The sequence below is a fragment of the Anomalospiza imberbis genome, chromosome 20 (genome assembly GCF_031753505.1).
Source record: "Anomalospiza imberbis isolate Cuckoo-Finch-1a 21T00152 chromosome 20, ASM3175350v1, whole genome shotgun sequence".
Lineage (NCBI taxonomy): Eukaryota > Metazoa > Chordata > Aves > Passeriformes > Viduidae > Anomalospiza > Anomalospiza imberbis.
Window position 1 is genome coordinate 4,841,880 of NC_089700.1, and position 18,874 is coordinate 4,860,753.

General features: G+C 42.3%; 1 protein-coding gene and 1 long non-coding RNA gene across 15 annotated transcripts in view; one reads left to right on the plus strand and one right to left on the minus strand.

Annotated features, from left to right (window-relative positions):
- CUX1 (cut like homeobox 1) overlaps positions 1-18,874 on the plus strand; it is a 307,420-nt gene that overhangs the window by 146,547 nt on the left and 141,999 nt on the right. For all 14 annotated transcript variants that reach the window (XM_068210258.1, XM_068210246.1, XM_068210247.1 and 11 more), the window contains one exon: positions 10,112-10,190. In XM_068210258.1, coding sequence (XP_068066359.1) covers positions 10,112-10,190 — 79 coding nt within the window. The remainder of the gene's footprint in view (positions 1-10,111; positions 10,191-18,874) is intronic.
- Positions 7,500-14,118, minus strand: LOC137485674 (uncharacterized). The gene is made up of 2 exons (XR_011005418.1): positions 12,102-14,118; positions 7,500-9,352 (listed from the first exon to the last, which is right to left on the minus strand). It is a non-coding gene; the product is annotated as an uncharacterized lncRNA (long non-coding RNA).

An 18,874-nucleotide genomic window follows, 5' to 3' on the forward strand; every position in this document is an offset into this window, starting at 1 on the left:
ATAGATCTCAGTGCATTAAGTAACTGGATTTTTTATGATAAGAGTTAAAGTAAAAGCACTACGAAATGGAATTTAACATACTACAAATTTTCAAATGCATTCCTAGTTCAGCATGAGCCCCTATTAATTCATCACTGGAGAATAGTTTTATTATAGTACTTATTCCTTATTTAGGATCTTAATGGAAATTTGAAGGCAGTTTTCTAATTTAACAGAATGTTGTGTCTGCTTCAGAGCTGATGGTACTGTTCTTTTGAAATCTGTGGGTAACTTTGCTGCCTTTCCTGGAAGATTTAAGGTCTGGGTGGTGTAAATAGGCTATTGTGAGCAAGACAGCTAAAAGTCATTAATTTCAGAAGTCTAAAATTCCTGTCATTTTGATCTTAAATCTCTGTCTTGCTTTTCCTTTTCCTTGCCATTAACTTGAGGATGCAACTTATTAATGGTTCGCTCTCCCTATGCTGGGCTAAATACAGGACAGAATCAGGAGAGGTTAAAGAGCTTCACCATGCAATCATGACATGATTATTATATATAATTAGCAAGGCACTCCTGCAAGCAGCCATCTGAATAAGCTGTGTTTTGGGTAGGTCACTGTGCTTTACCATGGGTACATCAGTGGATGGATATTTGTACATGAAATCTGGGGGGGGGGGGAAAGCAGCAAAAAGAAGGGATGTTCTTGGGCTATGTTAATTTACAGAACTGAAGTTGTGGTATGGAAGTCTAATGTTGGAATCTGTATTTGTGAAGTCATCAGACAGATATTTTAAGGCTGGGAAAGGATTTCCTGAGGTCATTAGCATTCTTTTCATGTGGCATAGGAGCACTGTCCAACAGTAATGCAGTAATCCCTCATTTGGAGAACCCTCTAAGGCACAGACTCCAAAACAACATGCTGGACTTGGTGTCTGTGAAAGCCATTTCTCATATTCTTCTCCCAGAGCAAGTACTTTTAAGGGTATTGCCATTCTGATGAGACCACTCTGGCTCCCACTCAGCTAAATTGCTCTTTAAACTATTAATTTGGTCAGCAGAGTAATTTAATAATTTTCTATATGCAGACAACAGAAGCTGAAAATCAGTTTGATGTGCTGGAACTACTAATCATGTCTTTGAAGGAGTACTCTAATAATGTGTGTGTCTAAACCACTTCAGACCTAAATTCCTTCTGCATTTTGAGGGACTATTCCTGAGCTGATACTCATATTTTTCTATTTTACCCCCTTTAATTTCCTTATGTTAAATTTCCAAACCTAATTAATACAATTTCTTTCCTGTACATTCACTCCATGATGGCTCAATTAGAGCAGCAGTAGAACTGTGGTTCAATATTCAGGCCAACTTCATAATTGAAAACACATTTTCTTCTCAAAAGCTGCAGCTGGTTTGGTTCTGCTCATGCAGAAAAGGATATAACCTTGCATAACATAGGAAATGAACGGTTGAGAGAGAAGCCAAATTCAATTTCAGTCAGATATTTTGAGGATAAGTCCATGATCTATGGAAGCAAGGGAATGAAAAGTGTGTGTATGTGGAAAGCAGCGTGTTCAGCACTCTATTAATCACGGCCAGCCTGGGTGCTGTTGTGTGCCTTGCGTTAGCACTGATGCTCATAGGGAGGCTGGAGAGCAGCCAAGCACTCCAGAAGTTAACCTCTTAAAGACCCTGAGCTGCTTTCTGTTGAATAAATGTAATTTTGTGGTCAGAAATAAATGCTTGTGATGTAGCAGGAGCTTTGAAAACAACAGCGTGGCAAAGCTATTACAAATTGCTCTGTGTTGGAGAAGTCAACAGCATACATCAAAATCCAGCGCTCGTGTTTGGGCCCAGAGCCTCCCTGCTTTCCAATGGAAGTCTCATCAAAACCCTCTATTTACCAGAAGTGAATATTTTTGGCAGTTAATTCTCTTTCAAAGTCCACTTTTCATCTCAGTTCTGTTCCCCAAAGCAGGAAGAGGTTGTGACCTGCTCTTGGGGTAACGGCAGCTCCACAGTGCTTTCATTTCTTTGTTTACAGAAGTGTGTAAATGATTATTTATTTATTTTTGGCTGGCTTGATTGCAGTTTAAACAACATCTTTCCTGAGGAAGGTGATTTAAATATACTCCAGCATCTCACGGGCAGATGAGCTCTCCCTGCTGAGCACATGGGGTGGCTGCTGCAGAGCCAAAAGCATCCCCAAGAGGAGACACTGACATGCAGGGGAGAGACTCTCAAATGCAGTCAGAGCCTCTCCTATTATATCAATAATATCCTTTTCCTTTACATCAATATATATATCTCAATATTATATCAATAATCCCCTTTTCCTTCCTGGGACAGCTCTCAGCTGTGGGGATAACAGGCAAAGTCCCAAACCTTACACATCCCACCAGAGGCAGCGACAGGCGCCGTGCACCTTCCCCAAAGCTCTTGCAGGTTCCTCTCCAACTTGCAGGCAAGTTGTACCAAGACAGCAGAGACTACCAGGGTAACTTTGGGGAGGATCAGCCCAAATCCTCTTATTTTTACATAATTGACAAAGTGCTGAAATTCCTGTTGGCAGCTGGTGGGCTGTCTGTACCGAGGCGCGCTGTGCCGCTGCCACGCGCTCGGGGGCAACGGGAACAGTGGTGGGAAATTCAGTTTATTCAGGATTCCGACAGGCAGCACTGGTGCAGCTCGCAGGGTCAGCAGTGTCTTCTCATCCTCAGAAGAAAAAAAAGAGAGCTTGAAGTGTGCTGGAAGGAATGGGGATGGGAGGGCTGGGCCAGGCGAGGTATTCTGACGAGTCCCTGTTTCTCCAAATACAGAATTATCTCTGTATTTATTACAGAATTATCTCTGTTTATTACAGAATTACCTCTGTTTATTACAGAATTACTATGAGGCTCTATACAAGCTGGTCTTGCTTTGTCAGAAAAGAGAAGCAAGCGGGTGAGCTCAGTACAAAACACCAGGAAAAGGGTGCATCTTGGTATTTATTGCACAAAGGTGGTTAATGAACGCCTTCTTGCACAGATTCCTCAAGAGGAATTAGCTCTGACCTAATTTTTTTAAAAATACCTAAACAGAAGTTTGGATCATCCATGAGGGAGAGGAGTGATTGTGGGTTCCAGGTCACTGCTCAGAGCCTGGAGGGGAGAGGTGCACGGGCAGGTGAGAGCACCCACTCACCTTACACATAACTCCTGCTGCTGGGAAGCTGGGGGTGATGTGGGGTAGCCCAGGCTGCTCTGTCCTGGCTTTCTCCCCTTCCTCCCTGCCCCATTTCCCAAACATGGCTGGGCTGGCGTGGCCAGAGTTGTTCTCCATCCTTGTGCTCTCACAGAATCTTGAGGATCACAACTGGCAAGCTCTGACATCTCCCTCTTTGGTGACAGAACAAATGATTTGCTGATTTATTCACTAGAAAGATGTTCCTTCAGTTGTGGGGGAAGGATGTTTAGAGATCACCTCTTTGTTTTACCTTTTTGGCGTTAAGAAAATTCACGACTGGCCTGTGCTGACTTGAGGAGAGAGGCTGGGATGAAAATGTAGAATTACGACGGTAAATAATTATTCATTGTGCAGCCAGATTGGGGCACCCCATATCTGGTTTCACACAAGGTTTTTACACCACTTAAAATTTATGTACAACACAATTTGACTAGTCATTGGCAGCCACACTTACTAACTGGGGTAAAACATTGCAAATCAGCCCTATTTCCACAGAAATAGCTTCCAGGCAGCCCTGATTGCTGGAGTTACTGGTTTGTGACACCAGAAAACACTGTGAGAGTTTGAATAAAGTGTCAGAGGGGCTGGGATGTTGGCATTAGCTTGGTGTTCAGGAGTATCCTTTATCCTTCTTTGAGCAAAGTCCTTATTTCCAGGACCAGGCTGTCCTTTGATTTGTTTTACTTGAGCATGAAAAAACACCAAAGCCTCCAGGAAAATTGTAATATGTCATTACATCAGAGTGTATAAAATCAACTAATATAGACATGAACAAAGTTAATCCACTTTCATACTGTAAAGATTGATGGATGAAAGAGAATTTTGGTAACATTTGACACTCTGAGCCTCCTTGTGCCATCCAATCCTTGTCACTGGTTTCATGCTGTTCCTGCTGATCCATTCAGGTGAGGGACCCGTGCCATGGGGTGTCCTTGCCACAGCTCTGGGTCCCCACCTCCTCCCTCGTGCTGAGCCCAGCAAATGCACAGCATAAGTCAGTTCAGTTTGCCAGCAGAATGGAGAATAAACTCTTCCTCTCCTTCCTTCGCTTTTCACCGAGCCACTGAGCTGAATCACACTCCGGCAGGAGGAGGAGGAGGAGGGAGCAGGGCTGCTCCCTGCCTACCCCATGGATGGGTTGGGAGCTGGGAAACCTGCTCTGAAATGCAGAGTGGTGAGGAGGGAGGCAGGTGGGTTATCCAAAGCTCCAGGAGAGGTCCAGCAGGGACAGCACAGCCGCTGATCCAAAGGCAGGGTGGCAAACAGGATTTAATCAGAGCTGTGGCTCTGCTGTCAATATCTGCAGGCACATGTTGGGCTGGGCTCTTGTACTGGGAAGGAAGATCAAAGATTGGAAAAGCAGCAAGAAGCTGTCCTGTGAGAACATTCCTCAGAGGATGGCAGTGTTGTTTGTCTGGGAAAATCAGGATTTATCTGGGCATGAAAGGAAGAGGAGGTTTTAAGGGTTCAAGGTTGCAGCTGTTTCACAGTGAAGGGAAGAGAATTGAAAAGTTGAGGTGTTTGAGTCCTTCCTAAAGCTCTCTGCTTAACTTGAGGTTAAACCAACAAGTTGGTGAGGCAGGCATGCCCTTCCCAGGCTCTTTCCTGGTACCTATGTCCCAACCCAAGCAGCTTTGTTAAACAGATTGGTGTTGGATCCACTGTGAAGTCCTTAATTCTGTTAAAGAATTTATAGCCCAGCTAAAATCCACACCATATGCCTTAAGCAACTGCACAGAAATAATTTCTTTATAATTTTGCTACAAACCTGTTTTAATTGCAACAAAACTAAAAATAAGAATTTGTTACTTTTTCTTTTGTCAGCGGCAAAATAAACTAACAGGGACAGTGAATAAATTTTATTAATTTGTAAATGGCAATGTTATTTTTATTAATTTATTTATTAATGTGGATATCTCTTGGTATTAAGAAAATCAAGCCAACCGTATTTAAAGGCTTCAGAGCAAGACGGATGCATTAATATTCCTGCTATAGCCACCATTTGATTCCAAGGCAGTTATTCAAGAATACAGCATGGCTTAAAAGAGTGGTGCTTTAATGAGTTGTTCTCGTGCTTTTCCCTTTGTTTCATATGGTTTTTCCAGTTCTTAATGGTGTTTTGGTAACTTGTAGTAATTGAAGACAAATGGAAAAATTTCGTGATGCAAAACAATATGACAGAAGACTTGTAAGGAAAAAGGGATGGGTGTCTCCTTAAGGCATCCATCTATTAAAAATCAGAACAGAAAAATAACTTCTCTTTTAAATAATTTATTTTTACTTGATAAATTAGTTCCAGATTGTGAGCAGGACAGTAAAAGACATGTTAAGGTGGTTAACAAGAGTGGGAACTGAAGTGGAGAACTGTGAGGATGAGTGGAAGAGCTGGGACTGCAAAGTTCATATTTAGCACAGTTGTGTGAACACTTGTGTTTGTGGTACTGAGAGTAAATCACCAGTGCTTTGGTAATGCCAGACAGACACAGCCCTGAGAACCCCTCACAAAGGAGCTGTCTTTGGGATGCTGAGTGCAGCATCCCAGCATTCCAGCTTGTGCTGAATGATCCAAGTGGGTCCCAGACGAGCAGCACACGTGGCAGTCTCATGCTCAGAGATTTGTTAATGTGCTGATATCCCTCAGTTCAGAGAATTCAAGTGTCAGTGCAGGATGTGCTGGCATCTGGCAGTCCAGCTTCCTTGCAGAGAGCTTCAATCATCCCGTTTCATCTTTAAATTCAGGAGCAGAGGTGTGCATCCTTCAGTCTGACTGCAGCCCATGAGGTGATACCAGGTTCATACAGCCCAGAGCATCCCAGCCCTGCAGACCCGTGCTCAGGAGATTGGGGGGCACTAAACATCAGACTTGAATTAATGCTGGAATCTCCTACTGCATAAAAACTGACAGATTCCAAACTAAAGCCAGAGGCTTTGCTTCTGTCCTTCTGGACTTGGCTGGACACAGCTGAAAGAGGCAACACTCAGATAAACCCGCGTTCAGCACCTTCCCTGGCCTAGGTGCCAGATCCGTGGTGCTTACGTAAAAGTGGAGATAAGTCCGTGGAGTTCATTGATGATATTTTGATTTCAGCCGGGTGCAGTGGGTATGAGACTGGGACCAAGTACTCCTGAACTAGGCTCTCCATGTTTTTGGGGGAGCAAGCCAGCAGTGTCAGACAAGAAAGGGATCAGACCACGGAGATCTTCCTGGCAGGTTGGAAGGAGACGATTCTGGAGGGGAAGGGGAGACACTTAATCTCCAGGGTGACCTTGGTACCCTGAGCATCAGCTCAGGAGAGCACTTGACCTGGAAAAACAAGGTGGATAAAGGGAGGACTGGTCTCAGCCCGGTGTCTGGCCACGGCTCCTCCGCGTAGCTCCGGCGATGTTTTAGGGGTGAAGAGTGAGAGGAAGGCTGTGCTGAGCAGGGAGGATTCCTGGTGTCTCGGTTCTGTTATCTCACTGCAGAGCCAGTGGTATTATCAAGACAAATAGGATGCCAAAACTTAAAAGTGAACATATGTTTATGGGGGTGGTGGGGAATACAGAGGTCACTGTTGTTTCTTTCTGCTCAGAGAAGACATAATGGGGCCTGGTTTAGATAAATTAAGATTTGGAACTAAGCTCGTGTCAAGACAACGCAAGTGTAATTATAAGTTGACTTCTTTCAGGGTCCCTGAAGTTTTTAGAGTCAAATAAAAATGTTCAGCAAGAGTTTTATAATGTAGTTCAACGGTTTTAATGTGAGCTGATTGCAGCTCAGCCTTGTTGGCTCCTAAAACAATTTTGCTTTGATTTGAAAATTTTTCAGTGAACTTCCAAATATTTCCATGTCATTTCAGTGCTCTGTTTCCTCTCTCTGGACTTCATTTATATTTTGCTATTTTTTAAGTCTTTTTCCTCCCATATTTCCTTATTTCCTTATGCACCTGGGTGCTGGCATGCCTAATTATTTTTTTATTCCGGTTAAAGTTGTCATGGTGATTTTTCTAAATTTTATTTGAAGATATAAAATAGTTGCAGTGCTCATTTTTATAGAACTTTAAACCAGACAGGTTGATTTATTTTTTTTAACAACTAAAACATAAAACCATATTTCTGCCTAGTGGGATTGTTTGGAATTCTGGTTTTGAATTTGAGGGCGAGAAAAGGTGTAAAATACCTGTGATTTACAAACTGTTTCCTTTGGAAAGTCTCTGATCTCCTTGCAAGATGTTGTTTCAAACCTGGTTTATATTTCCATCACTCTATAACTGGTAAGGAGCAAATAAACCATACCTTCTATAATACTTAGAGAGAACAAAAGTACAAATGCTCTTTATTAAAATGTGGAAAAACTGTAATAGGAAAACAAATCCATCCTGTTATTTCCCAGAAATGGAAGCATTTTAAGTGCTTTGCTTTTCATAAAAGGGGCAAATGAATTTTTCAAAATACAGTACAGAATCAGTGCTGTAATGCTAATTGTATTTAATAATAGTAATTTAAATTTGGCTGCTCTCTGCCTAGCAGCAGCGAGAGAAAATTCTAAGTGGGAACGTTGAAGTCCAGAAGTGTAACATATGGTGTGGTTTGGCCTTCAGAGAGTCTCTGTGCACCCATGAAACAGCTCAACTGCACAAGTGTCCCTGGTGGTGCCCCTTCCTTCTCACCCCATCCCGAGCAGTGCCTGACACTCCCCAGCATGGATTTACACATCCCAGGGCCTCCCTGCCTTTGGCACCTCGTTCCACAGGCTCATTTCAGCTACTCCTCGTGTGAAAATGTTCTCTCCGAATTGCTTCTGTTCTCCTTCCCTAATGAGCATCAGTCCATCTGTGATTGCTCAAATTCAGATTATTAAGTGGGTTACTCACAACCATCAATCCCTTGCTCTGAGGTAGGTTGGATGCCCTGGGAGATTCCAGTGCCTTTCTATGGTCTTTCTTGGGAAACTCTGAAAGAGCAGCATGGCCAGCTCTTCTTGAGAATTTATATCTGCTCTCCACATCCTCCATCATTTCAGCATCTGATGCTCATTTATCACTTTTCCAATACCCTTTGATAAGCTCTAAATAGGTCAGGTGTCAGTTACACCACACCTCCACCCATCTCCATAATTAATGCAGATCCTGGGGGGATGTAAGCGGAATAGGAATTTGGTTTATTTCTTTAAATACAGCCTTGTATTGTGTTGCCAGAACTTGTCTCTTCCCAGCCTCTCGCCGTATCTCCCAAGATTTCCTCGCTGCTGCTGCCAAATGCTGCGCGGACGCTGCCCGTGTCCTTATTTCCCTCCTTGACCCTCCTCCCCTCCAAGCCTTTTCTTGGCTTATACCTTGTGCATTGTGCTTCTGGGTGATTTCTACGATCGTCCTTTGGTTTGCTGGCCTTAATCCTGCCCGTAATGATCCGGACAAGTCCCTCAGCAGCCGTGAGGCTGATCCGCACCAGCCGCACGCTGTCCCGCGCTGCGCTCCGACTCCCTGCATGATTTAATCGTCCACGTTGTAGGATTGCCCCCTCTCCCTTCCCAAATCTCTCCCTTCTCCTCACAGAGGTGTTTCAGGACAAAGTAAACACAAGTGGCACCAGGGCTGACCCCGCAGCACCCTCCTGCTTTATCTCCCCTCCTCTTCCTCTCCCGGGCACGCGGCGCTTCCCGAGCCCGAGCGCTGGCAAAGCCCTGGCTTGGTCATACGCTTCCCAGTGCTGCAAATCCCCCTCCTGCAGAATAAAATATCAGATACTTTCCTGAAATACAGATACAGTAAACTCTGGCCATTGTTTCTGCCTTATCTATGAATCAATAATGTAGAGAAAGAATTCAAGGACGTTTTTCAGACAGGGCCTTCCTTTTTTTAGGCCGCAGTGACGTCCGCACCTTTAAATGGTTCCATAATATTCACTGCCTTTCAAATACACAGAAGAATTGATATCAGGCCTTTGTATCCGCAGTTCTTCAGATCCTTCCTTGCCTTTTATTAAAATATGGGAACGATAATCTCCATGCCTTTGGTTTCCTGATTCGGGTAAGCTGCCACAGAGCTGTGTCAGGCTTTCCTGTTTCCCTTTCTGTCCCTCTGCTTTGGAGTATTAATTCACTGGATCTGATCCTGAGTCAGTTTGGTTGTTTATTGTCAGTATGAAGCAATAGAAAATCCTCTGCTTTCTACTACAATAGGAAAATACATGTTTACCAAAAAAAAGTTGCTGTGGAATGGGTATTTTATTCTCAGAGCCGTTAAGCTGCCTTTCCTTGTAAAATGGAGTTTTAGATGAAAATACAGACGTAGAGGGAAAATAGTAAAATGATAAAAATAAATTCTTAGATGAGTATTGTGTGTGTTACAGAGCACAAAGAGAAGCTGGTCAAAGGAGCTCAGGAGTGCAGACTGTGCCTGAGCTGTAGTAGAAAACTTTGCATGTAGAAGATTCACAGTTATTTAGTGTTAAGTATCACAGGGTGCTCAACAAGTTCATTTTTCCATCTCCTCAGGGGCTTATTGGAAATAATAGAAAAATCTATTTATCACAATAGAGGCAGAGTGGGACATCAGAAGTGGCCGCAGTTCCGTTTGCTGTGCTAGATCTCTATAAGTGGTAAAGGAAAACAGTTGTTGAGGAGAGAATCTGCCTGGCAAGTACCAGGCTTTTTATAAAGATTTAAAGTAAAGAATCACAACAGGCAGGAGTGGTCATGAAAATATTGATGCTTGTTATTGGGCTGAAAAATGGACTTTATATTCAGTACAAATGTAGCAGAAACAGTCTTTTAAGACTGCCTCTATAGGAGCTGTACACAGGAGACATGGATTCCCTTTTTATGTACTTACTAGGTTTACATGAAATTATTAATTTATATTTATAGCTCTGAGTGTGAGAGTTGTATTGGAACAAGTCTTAAAGCTTCTTTTCTCATCTCCCCTTTTAGATTGATGCATTGGGTAAAAGAAGCAAAGAAGCAGAGGCAGCCTTCTTGAATGTTTATAAGAGATTAATTGATGTTCCAGGTAAGCTAATTATTCCCTTATTCTGAAAAACTAATGGTTCATGTTTGTGTGAATGCTACTGGGCATTTTTCCTACCTTTAATAAGGTAAACAGAAGCAATGGTTTGGTTCTGGAACTGACAGACTCCTGTATTGTTTCTAATGGAGAGAACTGTAACTGTGGCACATTTCAGGACTTCCCATTGCATCTACATGTCAATGTATCTATTAATCAATTTATATTATGATGCTACTCTGTGATCCTCAGTATTTTGTTTGTTAGAGGGTTCAGACAATTTTAACAAAAAAAGGCATCTCAAAGTTTCACCAAGAAAAAGCAATACTTGTACTTTTAAAGGATAGAGAAAACATTTCATGCCTTCCAAGAAAAACAAAAGAAAAAGCCTTACTGAAAACTGAATCACTACCAAATTTCAGTTCTCTGCAGTGTAAGTGTGATCATAAATTTTATTCAAAGGCCTTTATTCTATGTGTTTTCAACTTCCCTTTTGTTTGGCATACCAACTTACTTTGTTTGTCATTTGGTTTCAGTTCATTTCTTTTCACATTTTGGGAGTTGATTTTTTTTTCCCCCAGTGGTAAATAAATAACTGCCAGAGCAGATTTTTCTTTTTGCAGCTGTACCCACAGCTGAGAGAGGCTGAGGAGCCCAAGTCTCCACTGCCACATCTTGGCCTGACTGAGCTGTTGGCACATGACTCTGTGTGTCATTTTATAGTTTTATAAAACATTAAAATTTTATATATATATATATATATATAATAGTCAAAATACCTCAAGAGAGGTTTTGAGGTGTGATTCATACTTTTAAATACTTCTAAGGCTTCATAGTACGTGGCCTGTACTGGTTTTACCATTTAAGGAGCGCATTTCATGCATGCTTCAAATAAAAATTAATTTTTTAATGCTTTAGTTTAATGATTAACTGGTTGAAAGGTCAGTGTTTTCAGATGCTCAGTCTGAGCTAACAGATGCATTTTTTAATGCTTTCCTATTCATAGCTGAGCAGTGCCCAGTGGCCAGTCCCTCTGTAGGGATGCAGGGACTCACCACGCACTTCCTGGGCCACAACTGCCTCGGGAATGTTGTTTTTAGGTTAGTCAGTTGGGGTCTGTGAGTTTTCCTTCACTTATTTCCTGCTCAGACTTTCAGTAACGTTCTGCTGAGCACAGAACATCTCCCTTTGCCCACCTGCTCCTGCCATGGGAGGAGTGGATAACTCAGAGAGGGTCCCAACCATCACGAGCAGTTTGCCTGGCACGAGCAGTGTGGGCCTGGGATGGGCACCCACAGCTCTGGCTTGGAAAGAAACCCCTCCATGGAAACATTCCCAAGATATCCGCAGCCTGGGAGTCCAGCATGAGCGCTGGGGAGAGGCACTGCAGCCCCTCCATCTCCACACTAACACTCTCTGCAGCTTCCTGCCATAATTTGGTAGTAGGCTGAGTAGGTTTGAGTTGGAGCAGTCTGGCTTTTTTCACGACTGAGAAGTGGTGTCAAACAAGAGCTGTGTGGGATCCTTCGTGTGCTCTGGTGCAGAAGCTTCTTGCTGAAGCCTGGCACATCACAGGTGCTGGGATCTGAGCAGCAGATCAGACCAAGCCTTGAGGAGAAGGTAGGATTTATATCCCACCCATGCCGTTGGAATGGTGAGGGACTTTGTCAGGACTTCTTTGTAGGAGAAAGAATTTTCTCTTTTCTTTCATTTGCAGGAGCAAAATTTACAGCCCTGCTCCCATGCCCCACAGCCTCTCTCTTGCCCCGCCGTCCCCTGCGCGTGCCTTATGTCACCTGTCACAGAAATATTTCTTTGATATTCTTAATATACATAAAATCTTCAGCCTGGCTGAGTTGGGAGTGCAGTGGAGTCTGTGGGATGAGAAAGGATGAGGTTTTAGGCCCATGCTCTTACCTGGAGGTCTGAGGTAAAAATAAATTCCAGGTTCTCCAGGAGAAGTCCAGTCGGTCTCCTGTAGCTGCGTGCAGACGTAACAGATACTCACAGTTTACAACACACGCTGCAAGGAGAAGGAAAGCAGCCATTAGGAATGTATGGCACTGGTCTTTGTCACTCTGCTTCATTGTGTTGCTCTTTTTTTTTTTTCCTTCTCATCCTGTGTAGTCTGCCACGTTGGGCAGTATCCATGGAGGGTTGGGTGGGTATCCATGGAGAGCTCTCCTTTATAAACAGCCATCAGTGGTCATTTATCACATGTGCTGCTTTGCCTCCGTGTGGCTTTACATATCTTTTGACCTGTTCATTTGGTATTTCAAATATTTAGGTACACTTTTAGCTCCCCAATGCTGCTGTGTTTTCTTTTCGGTGTGAGAAGGGAGGATGATGTTTGGGGGAAGCTATGCCTGGAATGCTGCAGAGTGGTTATTTAGCATTAAGCATCGCTGTTACATGACAAGGGTGCAATTTTATCAGACTTTCAATATCCTTTATAGAACCATATAATAATTGCAGCCGAAGTCTAATTCCCAGCAGCCAATTTTATGGTTCTTGAGGAAAGTGTGTATTCCTCTCCTCAGTAATAATGTGCACACTTTATATAATTAAAAAGGGCTTCTATTTTAATTTTACTATAAAATGATCTGTATTGAAACTCCAGCTACAGTGCTTTATGGATTCAGCAAAGTTTAATCATTTTCTTTCCTGACCTGACCAGAGTTTTCACTCAGGCTCACCAGTAAGGAATTTGTGGGAAGGGTGGTATTTTACTTGTAAATTTTCCTATGTACATCAGGGGGTTTCTCTTTAAAAGATAAAACAGACCTTTTATATATCTCTCTCCAGCTTTATGACGCTGTTAAAATAGCATTATCATTGCTTTGTGCAGCAAAATTTATCCTTCTTAAAGGAAAGCACATGTCAAGGAAAACATTTTGGTTTATGTTCATTTATACAGCTCAGATCATTCTGTCTTGCTCGAGACTGAACATTTTTAATTAATGGAATTAATTTTCTCATTTAATTGCCTTATTTTCAGTATGCAGTACAGAGCAAGGGAAAAGCGAATCCTGCCACATGAATTGCACTAATCAACAAGGTTGTCACAACTTACCTTTAAAAATAATGTGAATATATTTATTTTGAAGTAAAGGGAGGTTGGGTCTGTGTTTTGAGGAAGCCTTCAAGATTCCTTTGTCTCCAGTTTTATAAAATAAGTGTATTATGTTAACACTCTTGGCTTTTAGGGTCTTAATCTTGCAAGCACTTAAAGTGAAATTGGAGCCTTGTTGTGTGTTTGGAGGAGCGGTGTTGCCTTGCAGAAACAGTAAATTCAAAATTCTTTTTTTTTCCTCCTAAATCTTCAAAGGACAAATAGTAAGCATAAAAAAAGCTAAATATTTTTATTTTGAAAAGGAACTGTGTTCACTACTTTTTTTTTTTTTTTTTAAACAAAATGTCAGTGTAATTTTCAAGTAAAAGTTAAAACATGGAGACCAAGCGAATGCCAGGTGTCAGTGTCTGGATAAAGTGGTTAAATAGAGTGTTCTTTCTGCAATGGATCACTGCAATTACAGCCCAGTGCCACGCTGGATTTGCTCAGTATTTTGTCTCAGTATTGCTCCTGTGTAGGCAAAGTAGAAACAATTCTGCCTTTAAACACCAACTCTGCTCTCTGGATGTGGCACAATTAAACCCAGTTGGGTTCAGTCGGTAGAACAGGAAAAAACCAGAGTTTTTTCAGCATATGGACATTTGAGAGTGAGGGAAGGTTAATGCAAACTGCTTGCTCTTGGTTTGGAGGGGCTGTGCTGCCTTCCAGGGCTGAGCCAGAAATGGGTTTTGTTTCTCCTTAATGGGAATGAGAAATTCGTCAGGAAACGAAACGACTCTCGGGGTGTAAAAGAGGATGTGTGTGTGGTTTTATTGGAGACTCTTCCCAGGTCTGTGCTGTGATCAGATTGGGTGCTATATAATATGTTGATGTGGGTTTTAGCTCAGAGGATCTGCTATTGTAGGGAAGTGTAACAAAAAACAGAGAAGGTAAAAATAAGATTTTTTTTTTTTTAATGTGCCCTGTCAAAACAATCAAAAGCAATAACAGTGAAAGATGGCTGAAGTGGAAATTTTATCTTTCCCTTGCTCCTTGCCATCATGAATTGCACACCCAGCCATAGGGGCTGTGTCTCACAAAGGGGTTTGAAGGAGGAGCAGGCTCCTTCCAAAGGAGTTTTCCACACTCCTATCACTACATGTTGTATTTTAGTCTACACACAACCCCAGTTCAGCCTTGCAAATTCCAACTGCCCTGCATAGGGCCTTCTTTTTCCAAAGAATGCTTTACCTGAGAAAACACAAAGGTCTTTTCAAATAAATGATCAGTAAAGCACTAAATAAGTGTGAGGGAATTACTTCTAAAGGCAGAAATGAAAATTATTTGCAGTGCTTGCAAATAATCAGCCATTTATCAGCCTTTGCTTTTTGATTATTTACAACTCACTACCCTCTCCAGACTTGCACTGCTGCTTGGGCTATGAGAAAATTTCATTTAAAGTGTATTTAATCAATGTCCTGAGGTTAAAGGTGATGCAAGAGAAAAACAGGTTTGATTTTGGATTTCATTGGGGTTTTTTTTTCCCCCAGAAAAATTACCTGCTGCTTATGTTGGAGTTGATAAATGTGTATGAAGTTGTTGTATTTATGTACATTTTTGGGAAGGTGTAATGTTAAGCAGAAAGGTTAATGGTAAGAAAGTCTATATAATAAAGACTTTTACAGACCCAGATTACTCATGATGTGCTAAAATTTCAACCTAGATACCCCCAGCCTTTTCTGCCTGAAGGGAGAGCTGGGTGAATGTAAATTTAGGGGATAATTAAGAAAGGTGAGGGAAAAGAGGTTCACTCTGAGGGACTGCTTAAGCACACCCCAAAGTAGAATACAAAAAAAAGAGTTTGCAAAAGTTAATACTTAGAGTACTCTTGTCTGAGATAATGGATAATTGGTTGGCAAAACTGTCTAAAGAGAAAGATCAGGATTAAAGAGATAGTAAACCCTGAGTTTGTGGTACATCGAGGCTGAACAGCACAGATCATTTTTGAGAAATGTTTGGTATCACTGCAGTGTGAAAAATTTTAGGCAGTTCCTCATTTGTTAATAATACATGTCAAAACTGTCACCCCTTTCCCAATAAAATATGTTAGAATAAAACAAAAGACAGACCCATAAAATGAACAAGTTTATGGTTTTGCTGGCCCAGGCTGTACAAGGGAAATGCATATTCATAATGTGCCTTTCCTCAACCTTAGAGGGAGAGGAAAACAATATTACAGTGAGTACTCTCAGGGGGAAAGGAAGCAAAATGAACTTGCTCACGGACACAGAAGTGGCACAGACACCCCTCAAACACAGCAGTCGGGTGTCTTTCTAAACACACTTGAAAATCTGATAAAATTAGGCAGAAAACTGAGCATCGTTAATACTTGAAAGAGTGAAAAGCCATAAACCCCCGTGGCTGCAGGCAGTGATTTAGCTGGTGAGTGGATCCCATCTGAAGCCAAAATCCTTGATGCTTTCACCTGCGTGTTTAGAACAGTTAAAAAGATGGAGTTGCACAAACAGGAAAATCTGGAAGCTAAGTAAAAAATTATGGACTGTAGAAATTTAGTGATTCTCCCCAAAGTGTTCTCCAAATCTGCAAGGGATGCCCGAGTGGGAGTGAGAGGGACAGTTTAAAGTTCTGACTGCAGAGGGGAGATTTGAGCAGAGCTCTCAGAGGGGCAGAGCTGCCACTGTTTCGTGTTCCAGAATATCCGGGATCGCCCGGGATGCTGCTCCAGCCTTTGGCAGTGCCGTGCTGAGGAATGTGCAAGTAGCTCATAATCACTTCAGCCTCCTTCCCCGTGGGGCTGGAATTGTGAGCCACAGCACAACGTGCAGTTTGGGATGTGTGCAGGGTGAGTGCACGCTGGTAGGGCAGCACTGCTGGTGTTACACAGCTATTTTCAGATGGAGCACAAAGTCCTGGCCAGTTCCCATCTTTAGAACTCATTCACTTTATCCTTATGTTTTGAAACCCATGTCAAAATAACTGAAAATATTTCTGTTACCTGAATACATGGCTTGAAGTTGGGCTTGTCTGATCACATACCTTTTTTTCTCCAGTTTTTCCCTTTGAATTAATAATTGGATAAATTCCTTTGTAAAAGCCGGAATAAATATTCAGAGGAAGAAATATCCCTAAAGCATTCACTTTAAAAAATTTATTGTGTGGTTGTCAAGCCCTATTTTACTTGGTAGGCTGGAGGCACGGAAGGAAGAGAGACGGTGCAGATAAGGGGAAGGATGCAGTGAATAGGAGCAGGAAGAACATTGGGTAGAAGGAGATATCCCAGCAGATATCCCTGCGGGACGGGGCTGTGCTCACCTGCAGGGTGTCACCACAGCCCTTCCGGAGATGTTGCTGCAGGGAGAGATTTAGAGCAGCCCCAAGGCCCATGACTGGGAATATTGGACTTTCCCTTTCTCGGTTGCAGGAATGTGAACTGGAATTAGGATAAACCCCAGCTTTCGGAGGGTTTATTGCTAAGTCTGTTCAGAAGCTTTTAGGAGAAAGAATGGATGAATATAGAAGAAATGCTTTCAAACATAGTAGAAGGCTCTTTTTTCTTTTATAATCTCAAAGTAGGAGAAATGAAACTTGAAGTGTTTTTCTGTAACTGTCCTTTGCACTGAGCTCGAAGTGTGAGTAGAAATTCCACTGTCCTGGGCCATTACTAGAACACTAACAATCAAATTGGAACCTTTTCAGTTGCAGTGGCTTCTCTTGTAACTCATTAGGTTCTTTTTCAGCTGACAAAGCGCCATCAAATACTGCCCTACTTATTATGCAAACCCCACGTTTAATATTAAAAACTTTTCTGAGGATTTTCTTTGGTCACGCCTTTGAAAATAGAGGGAACTGCAGTGTAGTTCATGAAGGAGTCGATCATTTACTCTGCCTTACATGATTTTTTTTGACTCTAGGATAGTGATGCATCTCAATCTGGGGCATCTTTCCGGCAGTAACCATTCCCGAGCTGGGAGATAAATAAAAGATGTTTTTAAATAATAGCCCACAAGATGTAAGGACCACACTCTGGGAGGGATCAGTATGATTGTGGTCACATTGCCTGCACACCATCCCGTGCTGTTCCATTTAACCCTGCAAGCTTTGGGAAACTCGTGCCGTGATTAATGGGGAGGAAAGGCGCCGGTCTGCTGCCACTCCCCCGTCCCCACGCAGGGGGGTCCCATCAGTCTGCCTTTGCTGCTTCCAGAGGTCGGCAGAATTTGGGATTCGACTTTTTTTTCTTCTTTTTTCTTTTTTTTTTTTTTTTTTTTTTCTGGTAAGGAAAATGAGAGTCCCTCACCCTCTTGTGGGCACTTTGAATTCCCCAGTTCAGCCTGCACAGAATGCTCTGACAGCCAGAGGGTGAATAGAATGCTGTTTAAAAGTGGAAAAAAATAAAAGGAAGTCACAGATCCCAGTCCTGTGGGATGGGAGAGCAAGAAAATATGTATAATTCTTGATTGAAGGAAGAACCTTTTCATGGTTTTTATGAAGTGAGGAGTTGGAGAGATGATGAGCTTTGTTTCAAATGGAATTATGGCTATAACTCTTCTGTCCCTGGGCTAGCAGAGTCATAGGGGAACGGGAGCAAAGCTATCATTTATTCCATGAAATCTTTGTCTCAGTCTCTCTAGGCTATTTCAATTTACCCCTGAAATTTCTGGGGAATAATTAATGAATTAATTAAGTATGCTGTGAGGTGTTTGAATATTCAAAAGCTACAATGTAATTATTATTTTTTCTAAAACACATTTTCAGATTATTTTCAGACATGCGGTCTCCCACGAAAGCAGTTACTACATCAGAAGCTCGTGGAGCTTCTCCGTCTCTGTAATCCAGGGATCATTCTCTGGCAGGAACGCTCCCTGCAAAGAGCAGTGTTGCATTTAGGAACGGAAAAAAACTTCCTTGACTTCGTGACTTCGAAGTATTGTGACAGCGGGGCTGAACTCCTGGCCCTTTGAAAAAGTTAAATGGCGTTAATAAAGTTGTGTTTTAAGAGGATTATTATTTTTTCCCCTCCCTTATCGTTTTGTGTGGGCGTTTCTGGTGAGCAATCACCGAGAGCTTTGCTTACAGCGGGGTTTGGGCAACAGAAATTCAGTCGCGTTGAAAGAGACGCGTTGCCTTCCTTGAATTATTTTTAGCTCCCAACCTTAGGAAACACATTTCCAGTGATATAAATTATTAATTGCCCCTGTAGTTCTGGCACTGTTTCATAACTTGCTTTCTTATCGTTTCCAGTGTTACAGGCCTGTAAATGAAGAGGGAGGAGGGGGGTTATTGAAAGGCAAGTCCTTTGTTTTGGAAGAGGCTCTTTAGGAGCTCCATGTTATGATACCAAAGGAATAGATTCAAAGGAAAAGAAAAGAGGTTTAATTTAGATATTAGGAAGGAATTGTTCCCTGGGAGGGTGGGGAGGCCCTGGCACAGAGCAGCTGCGGCTGTCCCAGGATCCCTGGACGTGTCCAAGGCCAGGTTGCACAGGGCTTGGAGCAACCCGGGCTAGTGGAAGGTGTCCCTGCCCATGGCAGGGGATGGAACGAGATGAGCTTTAAGCTCCCTTCCAACCCAAACCATTCTAATTCTGTGATTTCTATGAATGTATTTTGCGAATAAG